At 42.0% G+C, this 11726-nt stretch overlaps 2 protein-coding genes across 3 annotated transcripts in view; one reads left to right on the top strand and one right to left on the bottom strand.

Moving 5' to 3' along the window:
• The window catches only part of ATP4A (ATPase H+/K+ transporting subunit alpha), a 21674-nt gene extending 20086 nt beyond the window's left edge, over nt 1–1588 (top strand). For both annotated transcript variants that reach the window (XM_042439929.1, XM_042439928.1), the window contains exons 22-23: nt 180–271; nt 918–1588. In XM_042439929.1, the coding sequence (XP_042295863.1) occupies nt 180–271; nt 918–946 (121 nt within the window). In that variant the 3' untranslated portion in view covers nt 947–1588. The remainder of the gene's footprint in view (nt 1–179; nt 272–917) is intronic.
• A 1365-nt stretch (nt 1589–2953) lies between these two features.
• Nucleotides 2954–10739, bottom strand: TMEM147 (transmembrane protein 147). Its single transcript, XM_042439930.1, has 8 exons — nt 10603–10739; nt 9558–9741; nt 8643–8712; nt 7132–7197; nt 5401–5537; nt 4591–4675; nt 3652–3773; nt 2954–3261 (listed from the first exon to the last, which is right to left on the bottom strand). The coding sequence occupies exons 2-8, from the start codon at nt 9632–9634 to the stop codon at nt 3141–3143; spliced, it is 678 nt and encodes a 225-aa protein (XP_042295864.1). The 5' UTR covers nt 9635–9741; nt 10603–10739; the 3' UTR covers nt 2954–3140.
• Nucleotides 10740–11726: the final 987 nt, after the last annotated feature.

Genomic DNA, 11726 nt, shown 5'->3' with positions numbered 1-11726 from the left:
AGGTACAGCATCCTAGAGCACATTTTAAGTTGACAGGCTTGTTCAGGACATATATTAATAATGCTCAGTCACTTTCCATCTTAGGCCAACACAAAACAGTGACAAGTGAGCTCATCCAACTGCTTTTTCCAAAGTACTGTATATCAAACTCATTTTCCCTATTCCCTGGACCTTTCTAGATTCCAATGGTGGCTAGTGCCACTGCCCTACGGCGTCCTCATCTTTGTCTATGATGAAATCCGAAAGCTGGGAGTCCGGAGACATCCTGGAAGTAAGTTATTCATGGGAGTGGAAGGAGGAAAGGGAAGAATCTACATATGATCAGCATCTCCCAATGTAGACATAATACCTGTTGCTTCAGGCAACCAATACTACAATGGTACCTAGCTTGGGTCCCTTCTGGTTCTTGGGGTGCATCTCCCACAATCCCAGCCCATTGGCCAGGTTGGACAGAATGACAGAAGCTGCAGTGCAAGATCTGACATCCCTAATGTGAGAAACACTGTTCTGCATTGCTCCTGTGGCTGTTACTTACACATCAACTTGGCTTTTCACTCTCATGGACATCAACCAAGACACTCAGCATGCAAAACTTTTCTTTTTAAACTGGAATAGCCATTCTTGGAAATAACAGTGAGGTTACATAAAGACCTAAAGCATACTCATGGTCTTCATACCTTGCTATATTCCATGCCCCATTATTCTCAGTCAGTGATCTAGGCTGATATAGCATAGCATCTGGAAAACTACAAGTACATCACTCCTGTTTCCTTATGCAGAACTGGGCAACTTTGCAAGGGCTGGGAGCAAATTTTTGACTCTAGCACCCTCCTTGGGCTGCCCCAGTCCCTCAAAATGGTAATGTGTTTCAATTTCCAAGGCTCTGAACTCACCCCATTAATTCTGTCTTCTTCCAGGTTGGTGGGACAAAGAACTCTATTATTGAAATGGTATGGACAGTGCTTTTTCTCACCCCCGGAGCAAGGGGCAAAAAACTACAAAGGCAAAGAATCAAAGACGTGGTTCTACCATTGACTTTCAGCTGTGCCAAGCTTACTGCATCTTTCGCATCTCTTTCAGAGAAAGCTTCCTTCTCTACTAGCCCTTCATCAAGAAACTGTTTTGAGATTCTGGTGTGCAAAGCAGGAAAGAAAACGAACAGGGTTCTGTACATGCTGAGATAGCAGCCGAGTTGATCTTGAGCACAGAATTACGCATTACAAAAAAAATGAATATTAAATACCAAGTTTGTAGCTCTGAACATTTCAAAGAGAAAACTGAAAGTACCAGAGTAAAAAAAAAATTCAATAGAAGGGATGGGACGGTAAGCAAGGCAGCCTTGCATAACTGCATCTCTCCCCCAGGAAGGGCAGAATTAAAAACAAACTCAGATGAAATAAATGTATGCCTCATTTATAAACACTTTTGAGTCAGAATTGTTTTGCTTTATTAAGCCTGGAATTTCACAGATGCAGTGCTGTCATAAAGTTGACCAACTGAGTGAGAATGGGCCTATAAACAGCCAGCAACTGGTCACCCACAATGAATCACACTTGATGCAAGGTGGCCAGGCAATGAAGTAAAGATTTTTCCCCCTTCCTTTAATAAGTTACAATGGACATTCAGGCTACCAGAAGTTTTAATGGCCTAGAATATCTGTGGCCTGTTAAAGCTGCTTCAGGTCTCTCTGGAGGTATGCTGTTTAAATGATGCATGCACCCTAAGAATCCGGAAGCTGCACCAAAGCTGCACTCCAGTGCTTAGGAATGGAGTGTGGCTTTGGCGCGACCTCCGGACTCTTAGGACCCATGCATCATTTAAATAGCATACCTCCAAAGAGAACCGAAGCAGCTTTATTTTGGCAGTCTGTAACAGGCCTGTGATCCCACTCATGATTCTTTACAAATAAATCTTAAGGAAGAGGTATAAGGCACATCCTCCTTTATGGTAATGGTTTCCCCCACCATCACCTTCTGCATGCAGTCACACCATTCACAGTCAGTTTTCCAGCAGCACAATGTCATCTGAATCCACAATGAGAAAGCATGCAGTGGTGTACAAAACAACACGGACCATCTATAATGAATGAATCAGCTATCATATATCTACACTAAGCAAGAAGTTAAGCATCATACTGTCCTGCATATGAAGTTGTAAAGGAGTGTAAAAGGACCACAAAAATAAGCCTGTGAAGTTGCTAGCCTGAAAATCAGCCTGCTTAAATAAAAATGTCTGAATTCTATCACACAGGCTGCTGGAAGCAAGATAGAACAATCCAGCCCTATCTGTATCTTCCTCTCTTTTCTACTGGTCACTGAAAATGGTACATATTTCCCTCCAGAAGAGAAATTAAGCAGCCAAGCAAAGGAGGGGTCAGGTCACTTGCTCCTCTGCATGGAAATTACTTGTCACCTATGGAAACCAGTTGCATAACTAAATAAAAGACTGATTTTTAAATGTCTCTACTGCCACATACATTTTGAAACCTACTCTCTAGAAGGAAAAAAATTCCACTTAATTCATTTCAATTTTCCACAAAGAACCCCATATATTCCATCTGAAGCCTTTGGCTAGTGACTTAGGCCTCACCCGCGCCGGGGCAATTGCAAGAGATGGAAATAACCCATGTTCTAGGATGTTTCCACCTCCATCGCTGGAAAACGGACAGGACTTGGAGCAGAGACTTCATCTTCTTGTTTCTGTCACTTTGTGGAATGGAGAAGATGATATCTGAAGTCAAATTTTCCAAAACTCCAGGGAGAAAGTCTGATTTGGAGAAGACTGGTGCCATACAGTGTGACTCCTTGATTTTTTTCCTTGATAAAAGGTAGTATTGACCTCTATTGATCATGCCTACTTCAAGAAGAGAAATCAGTGCTATGTTCCATGCCCCTTCCAGGAAAGTGTAATGGGCATGTTAAGACAACAGCTAAAGGAACTGTACATCTGCAAATCATAAAAACAAAACTTTTTTTATTGTTCTCATTTGTCCTGTTGCTTGAGAATAAAAGCCCTGTTGGAACTGATCTCACAGCAGGTAGGAGGAAGCTGTGTGCCATCATGGCAAGAAGAACTTTGCTGTGCAGCCCCAGGATGTAGAGGCAATGGCTCTTGCTAATGGAAAGAGGAAAGTTCAAACCTCAGTTACTGTGCACCAGGGTGACAAAGAGAGTCAAGGAGCTGAGGGAAAGGAGGCCAGTGATCACAGCTTTAACCAGGAGGGCTGTCCAGCTGCCCAGGAGGAAGACGTGGACAAAAGATCTGCAAAGAAAGGAGAGAAGGAAAGGCTGATAAGGAAGTGTCAGGTTGGGGGAAGAAGGGGAAAGTGGGGCTGAACATCATCCCACTTAAAAAATCTGTCCTGAACCGGAAAGGCTACCCAAGTCTTTTAATAATGGTCAGCTACATTTTCAATGCAGGAGATCTCCCAAAAGTCAAAGCCAGTATGGGCAATGAGACAAGCTCTAGTTTTGAGTGGGATTTTTCCTCTCCTTATGTCTAAAGAAACCTCCAGCTTACCCCTAAGGCAGCATGAAAACCACAATACTTATCTAACTAATCCACATGTTTTCCATATTTTAGTGGGCCATTCCCTTCAACTGATAAAAGCTACAGCCTGTCCTCCCTTCTCAAGAGCACCCAGACACTCACTCCATGAAGAAAGCCTTGTAGACACTGATTCCCAAGAGGAAAGTGAGAGGCAGTCGGTAGTGTTTGGGCAAATCATAGCGTGTAAACATCCACACCAGGGCAGCCATAGCTATATAGTGAACCTGTAGGTACACAAAACAGAAAGAAAGGGTAGTATTTCTAGTCAGCAATACATTTCAGACTCAGCTCACAAGTAACCCACCCAGCCAACCATACCCTTTCTTAGGAAACTCCAATCTATTCCCCACCTTCTCTGGCTTTCATTCCCATCTGTACATCTTCCATCAGCCATCATTCTGTGGCAAATGACCATACTCAGCCTTCAGTGGCAGTGGGGATTTTTGTCTCCATAAGAGTACACCTTCCCACTTGTTCTCCTCTCCTCTTGCACATGGTTAATGCTGTTTTGTCTATTCAAGGCTCTATATTCAGGGAATGAAATCACTCTCAGTATCACACTTCCAGGTGCTTACAAAACCCTTCCAGATGGAGAGGTAAAACTCACTTTAATTGTTTTAATGTAGCTAACTGAATTAACTGAGATCATTTTAAGAAACATGATTTAAAATACAGTTTGAACTTTTATTTATTTATTTATTTATTTATTTACTTATTTAACATCCCAGCTTTTGCTAAGTCAGTATAGCATCCAAGGCAAACACACTGCAATTCCTTTTGAACTGTAATGTTCAGTCATATCCAGAGTTATGCATATGTCATCGACATACATCTTTTAACAAGATCATAGCCAGAATAAACAATGGCATAAAGTATCTTGACTCCATTACTCCTAACATTGCCTTGCTTTATGAGGAAAGGGAAATGTGTGAAATGAGGAAGACCAAAAAGAAATAAAGGGCAAGCCTTTGGTTACTTCCCCCATCAGCTATGATTGCACTTTAGGGCAACTCACAGCAAACAATTAGAGTTAGCACTTACCAGACTGATGTTGGAGTCAATGCTCATCTGAATGTATTTCCAATCAAACTCAATGCCACGAGCTCCCACCCATAGTGGGATGCACCTGCCAGAGACACAAAGACTGTCAGGAACAGATGTTGTCAGATAACCAAACCTCTCGCCCCCAAAAGCATCCAAGATTCCCCTACCAGGAACTGTATGAGAGACATAAATGTCTTCTCCAATTCAAAATGAAACCGAGACCATTAATCAGAAGGGCTCACTAAAATTTACAGTAGCATAAGCCAGCTATTTCTAACATACAAGGTATAGCCTGCAAAGATGCAGTGCAGTGAAATGTCCCTGACCACATGCAGCTATTTGTCTCTCATCAGTCACTAACAGTAAGCCAAAATGTGTAGCATGCTGTTAAGGATTTGCTCTTCCATGATAGGCCTGAATTCCAGCATCTCTCATTTTATAAAGTCAACCATCAGCTCATGAACAGAATTCTTATTTATTTCAGCCTTTAAATCAAGGAGTGGGCATTACCTATAAATCCTCCAGATAACCTTGGACAGCACATCTCACCCACCCCATCTTTAAATCCACAGCTGAATGTAGGAGTTATTGCTGTGATGAGGAAAGTAAATACTTATTTAACCTTTTTACACTTAATCAGGCAAGTGAACAAGTTTTACAAAGCAGCAGAATATGCAAGAATTGTGTCAAAGAGAAAAGGAAAAGTGGTGAATTGAACTGAGATGAAAAGAGCATGTATGAATGACTAGGTATTGGTTGGTTCCACCCACACTACCTCTGAAATGCCCCCCTTCTCTGCCAACTCACCTGGACATGATGAGCTCTGCTGTGGCCCATCCCATGGCAGCCACCATAATCTTGTACTCCCCTTTTCCTGCGTTCCGGGACATCACCAGATGCAATCCTACCAGATCAGCCAAATCCACGGTGGCTTTCATGAATTCCTGGCACAAGAGAAAAGGGTCAGAGCACAAGCCAGCAAATACACCCTTATTTACCATTCTATACCACCCCTCTGTTATTGCTATTTGTTGCCTAATCAGCTTTGAGGTCTGAGGACCCTATGAATGACAGCCCTCTAACAGATCTTGTTACTGTAACAGTTCAGGACTTGCTAACTCAATACCAAGGTTTTCTTGGTTCAATAAATTCAAGTGTAATGGTACCTTTCCCCCTTTTAATACTGCCTTCCACTTTATTGAGCATTATTATGTTTTCCAGTGAAATATGCCATTTCAGGATAAGCCCAAAGTACAATATTTTCACTTTAATCATTTTGGCTTCTAGTGAAAATTCAGGCTTGATTTGTTCTCAACTCCATTTATTTTTGGCAGTCCATGGCATCCATAAAATTCTCCTACAGCATGATTTTCTTCATGATGGCTTTCTTCACTGTCCAGTTTTCACAACCATACACAGAAATCATACATACTATGGTATGCATGATTGAATGATTTTGGCTTTGGTTTTTAACAACTCAAAGAGTCATTATTTCCCCTTGCATATCTTCTGTGGTAACTGCCAAAATGTTAACAGCAAAAAGGAGTACCTATAGATATAATAGTTATAGCTAAATTCTTACTATCAGTAGTACTTATTTGTGGTGGTTGAACTAGTTCAGAATTATAAAACCTGGAAGAGTATCTGATCTATGTACTGTCTAAGGCAGTGGTTCCCAAACATTTGTCCTCCAGGTGTTTTAATCTTCGATTCCCAGAAGCCCTAGCCAGCTTGACCAACAGCCACGAACTTTGGGAGCTGAAGTCCAAATCAGCTGGAAGACCAAACCTGTGGAATTACTGGTCTACCCTTCTTTCTGCCCCAAAGCTTAACTCTCTGGAGTTGGTAAAGCAATCTGTACAGATGGGAAACCATAGTGTTATCTGAGTACCCTCTTCTAATCCAAAATGAGAGAATACCTTCCCAGGAAAGGAGCTCCATGCTTGCTTGCTTTTTGATCGGAAAGCAAAGGCCTCTTATGGTTTCAGCAAATGCTTGACTTTACTGCATTTTAACCATGCACAACAGAGCAATGCTACTACATGATCTTGTGGTGCTATTTTAATATATAGTGGGGCCTTGCTATCTGCGGACTTGCCTTCTGCAGATTTAACATCCACAGAGGGCAAGCCCCATTGTCCCCAATGGCAGTGCATGCATGCAGCTGCACTAGCACCTGTGCACATGCTACACCGCCATTAGCTACAACAAGACTTGAGGTCCCATGGTTTTTTGTATTCATGGGGGGGGGGGGGGAATCTGGAACGGACCCCTCATGGATACAAAGATCAGACTGTATCTGTCACTCAATGTTCACTGTGTGCAGCCCCTAAGAAACTGAACTAGGCTCTTGTGCTGCAAAAGGCTGCCTGTGTTTGTGAGATACCAAAAAAAGTGATATCACCATACTAAAACAAGTCCAAACCTCAGCCTCTTTGTGCTCATACAGAAGCTGCATTGAAAACAATTGATCACATTTTGCAAACAAATGAAATATCAGCTGTAGATTCTTCTCCACTTGAGCAAAACTGAACTTACTCCAACGAAGTCATAAGCACCTGCACCACCCTCCCAAGTTGGAAAGAATGTTGCTAAGAACAGCATCTGTAAAAGACAGACAGACAAATCGAACAACAACATGGAAAGAGAGAAGGCTTATTACTGTATCAAAAAAGGTAACTGAACATCTCACAGGCAAGCCTCTTCAGAAAGTACTGTGTACTGACCAGGTTTATAAGCTCAGTTTCTGGGATTTAGCAAATGTTTTGTGCTTAAGCATTAACTGGGTCCCCACAGATGAGCAGGAATTCAATGCATCTAAGATGGAGAGCAGCTTGATGGGATTGGCTACCCTCTCCTACTTGCTTTCCATTTTGGCTTCTGAGAATGAAAAGCCTCTTCTTCCATAACCAGCATGGAAATATAGCAGACTAATGGGGAAGATGGAGTTATCTGTCTCTTTTCATCAGATCTTTCCATGCCAAGATGCAACCATGTGTTTGTTTACATTTTTTGCTACATAAAGAATCACTTTTAACTATTCCATACGTTAAAATTTCCAATAGCTCTTCAAGTACAGTACTCGTTTTTCCTCCGCTTTTTGTTTTCATTTTCAAGAAATGAACCAGAGTTAACAGTGTAGATGTGTTCCTGGACATTACTTCTTTAGCAGTACATTTAATCCCAAAGATAGAAATAACATTGGGGGGGGGGGGGGAGAATAGGTCCCTACACCACAAAAAAGAAGAGTAGTAGCATGTTTCAGCAAAACTTTTTTTAAAAATGCATATAATGTGCAAACATGAAATGAAACAACCAGGTCAGGAAAGCCTTAGTAAACAACACATTCTGAACTTTAGAGAAACCATTCAAAGGCTTTGTCCACAATGTATCCAAGAGTGATTTGTTCTTTTACTAGCTTTTCCTATGATTTCTGTTTGTATGGCCATATTTTAATATATGCATGCTTCTTAACATGCTGGGTGTAGCTGAATAGGCAGCATTATCTGCTCTCCCCTTTTTGCTGTTCATATATGGTCAATAATGGATTCTGGAGGCAATTGCTGTTTACTTTGCCTCTTGTAGACAGACATACACAGCTACAGTAGGATTGGCTAAAACAGAATCCTATACTTTTTCAACTCAGGCTTTGTGCATTGTTCACTACAGTCAAATTGGTACAACCCAGCACCAAGAGCCCATATCTCAATTTTCCAGCCCTTCTACATCATCCAGTGCCCTTGCTGCTAAAAACCTCCACCTAGATAGGTGATGGAAAGGAAACAGGGGGCTGGGCAGGTGTACAAAACCTTTGTAAACAGTAATATCTTTCTCAGAGACTTTGTTAACTAAGGCATACCTGTATTGTGCTTCACTTTAAATGATAGTGTTCCGTTAACAAAATATCCACCAGGGCAAGAACAATTGAGAGAGAACTTTGCCAGCAAATCCACAGTTATTCACAATGGCTCTCATGCTTCTGACATTATAGTTTTTATTTGCTAGTTCATTCCTGCCAATATTCCAAATACTAAAAAATGAACAAATACCTTACAAAGCTGAACAAATAGGTAAGTCGCTCCAGCTTGGACACATCTCCAGAAAGCATTATATTCTGACCTGAAAGAGGTAGAAATACAAAAAAGAATTTCTATCAAGGAGAAAACTCATCTCCTCCTGTTATGAAGCACTATAAACAACTTTCCTTTTCTCAGAGGTTGGGAACCTGTGTGTCTCCAGAACTCCTATCTACCCTAGCTAGAATGACTAAGGGTGAAGAATGACAGGGACTGCATTCCAACATCATCTGGAGGGCCATGGATTCCCCATCCTAGTTTTATTTCCTTCCCTATCCTCTGTTTGCTTGCATTTTTAATCAGCTGCTACTGTCATTGATGATTTCATCAGTGCAGTACTCTTAACATCTATTATTACCAGCTGCAGGGGGAGAATACATGATGAGGGTTGCAACGAACACATTTATCTAATAAATACATGCAAATGGTGTAGCCATCACTTCCATGTTAGGACCCACCAATCCAAGAGGTGGAAATGCGACATCAGCTTGTGTGGGTCTGACTCACTGCCTTGCCAATGTGTTTGGATGCATCTTGCCATCCACACAGTTTATCCCAGCAGAATAGCTCACATTAGCCCACCTTTGCACACCCACAACTCTTTAAATCACATGAGGCTACCATCCCATCCTCAACCTGTCCCCCTTTCCCTCTAACCTTTACACTAAACATGAGCCCTTGGTATCTGCTGGGGTTCAGTTCCAGGAGCCCCCATGGATAAGGAATCCATAGATATGGAGGCTTAACTATACATGGAATAAGAGTGGGGCCACCATGTTGTTTTTCCCTCCGTCAGCAAAATGATGGAGCAAGCAAGAGAAGCCCAGCCTAGCACAGGGAAAACTTCCTTCTATCACAGGCACCAAAACCACCTGTGAGGAAACTCACAGGCCGCTGCATTTGTAGGTGATGAAATAAGGGAAGTAAGCCAGGGCAAAGCAATTCCCAAAGTGGAAGAGGGTCATCTTGGTGCCAGCCTGATGGATGAAGAAGGCTCAGGAACCAAGGAGGGTTGGGGGTCGTGGTGGTCGCTGATTCCTTCCCGCCTCGCAATGCCAGGTTGTTGTTGTTCCTGGGGAAATGGGAGAAAGAGAAGTGGGTAAGAGAGAAACAAACAACAAAGGACTAGGTGTACCAAGTCCAGCACAGAGTCTAACTTTCCTAGGGACACACAAACCAGTACAAAAAAGGAATCTCAACTACCAGTCCAATACTGTATGTTACTCTCTGCAACCAGACCCCCAAACTTATACTATACAGTATAGCCTTACCTAGGGTAGAGGTTCTTTTCTAAGGCTGCATATACATTGGAGTAAACCCCAGTTTAGCACTGCTTTCATTGCCTTGGCTCAAGGCTATGAAATTCTAGGAGTTGGAGTTTGTTGTGGGGGCCAGAAAGCTCCGCTCTGGGCCCCACAACAAACTCCAACTCCCAGAATTCCATAGCCTTGAGCCAAGGCAACGAAAGCGGTACCAAACTGGGTTATTCCTCCAGTGTAGATGCAGTCCTAATAGGTGCTATGCCTGCTCCTTAAACTGCAAATCCCAGAATGCAACAGGAGGCAGCCAGAGCAGTTAAGAGTACAATAGCAGTGCTATATGAGTGTAGTGCGATACTCTAGAATAGTCTGGAGAACAGAGTTCAAATTTCTGCTCAGCCATAGAAAACCCATAGGTGACCTTGGGCAAGTCACACTCTCTCAGCCTCAGGGGAAGACAATGACACCCCAAATTAAACCTTGCCAGGAAAACCCCATGATAGGTTTGCTTTAGGGTTGCCATAAGTCAGAAATGACTTATGACACAACAACAACAATTTAGGGAACTCATCTATAAGACTTTGAAAGCATCACTATAACTGCAGAGCCCATCATCCTTCCAGTCGCCCCCTCTTTTCCCTCCCTCCCTCCCGCCATTCCTCCTTGATACTCACTAGACACAGACTCCTCGTTTTACCTCTTCTGCGCATGCGCCTCTTCTAAACGTTCCGATTGGACTATGGGGGTTGTAGTTTTCTCCTCGGGAGCCCTCCTTCTCCTGCTATGGAGAGCGGGCGAGCCAGGAAATACATCCCCCATAGTGCCTCGCGCGAGCCAAACTGGGAGGCGGTGCCTCATCAGAGCGGTGCATTCTGGGAAGCGCCCTGAACGTTCTTTGAGGCACCGCCTTGAAGCGTTGCATGTCGGGGGATGTAGTTCTCCCTTAAACCACTGAGTCAAACTGACATTATATATATGTGTGTAATATATATATATATATATGTGTGTGTGTGTGTGTGTGTGTGTGTGTGTGAATGTATGTGTGTGTGTAAATATACTGTATATGTGTGTGTGTATATGTGTGTGTGTAAATATATATGTTTGTGTGTGTGTGTGTGTGTGTGTGTGTGTAAATATATATGTTTGTGTGTGTGTGTGTGTGTGTGTGTATATATATATATATAATGTCAGTTTGCCCCAGTGGTTTAAGGGAGATCTGAGGGAAAATAATAAAATAAAATAATAATAATAATAATTAATAATAATAAAACAGTAATAAAATAAAATTATAATAATATTTAATAATAACATAAAAGAGAATGTTCCTATAGGACCAGTACCGTAATCTATTTTACTATTTGAATGTATCACTTTTCTATGTTTTGCATTTTAATATCGTGAAGCCGCTCTGAGTTCCAGTTCTGGGGGAAAAGTTGGATGCAAATGCAAATAAATATAAGAATAGGGTTTTTTTGTGACGTCTGGAACAAATTCTTCCAGAACGCTGGCCACATAGCCCGAAAAACCCACAAAAAAACTATGGATGCCGGCCAGGAAAGGCCTTCAACTTCACAAATATAATAATAAGAATAACAACAACAACAATATAATAGAGAGATGTAGCCATGTTAGTCTGTAGAATCAGTATGTAGAGAGATATTGTAGCACCTTTGGGCCTATCTGAAAGAAATATGTTGGCAGCATGAACATTCATAGACTTCAGTCTACTTCCTCGGATGCATTTGGGAAGTAGACTTTCGTCTATGAAAGCTCATGCTGCCAACTTATTTCTTTCAGT

This window comes from Sceloporus undulatus, chromosome 9, assembly GCF_019175285.1.
Source record: "Sceloporus undulatus isolate JIND9_A2432 ecotype Alabama chromosome 9, SceUnd_v1.1, whole genome shotgun sequence".
Classification (NCBI taxonomy): Eukaryota; Metazoa; Chordata; class Lepidosauria; order Squamata; family Phrynosomatidae; genus Sceloporus; species Sceloporus undulatus.
This window is presented reverse-complemented; position numbering and strand designations above follow the sequence as displayed.

Excerpts from the sequence above, each read along its gene's own strand:
- TMEM147 (XM_042439930.1), bottom strand. The coding sequence starts at position 9,634 with ATGACCCTCTTCCACTTTGGGAATTGCTTTGCCCTGGCTTACTTCCCT. Across the intron at positions 8,713-9,557 it reads ACCTACAAATGCAGCGGCCT|GTCAGAATATAATGCTTTCT; the intron begins GTGAGTTTCCTC and ends TACCTCTTTCAG. Across the intron at positions 7,198-8,642 it reads TATTTGTTCAGCTTTGTAAG|ATGCTGTTCTTAGCAACATT; the intron begins GTATTTGTTCAT and ends TGTCTTTTACAG.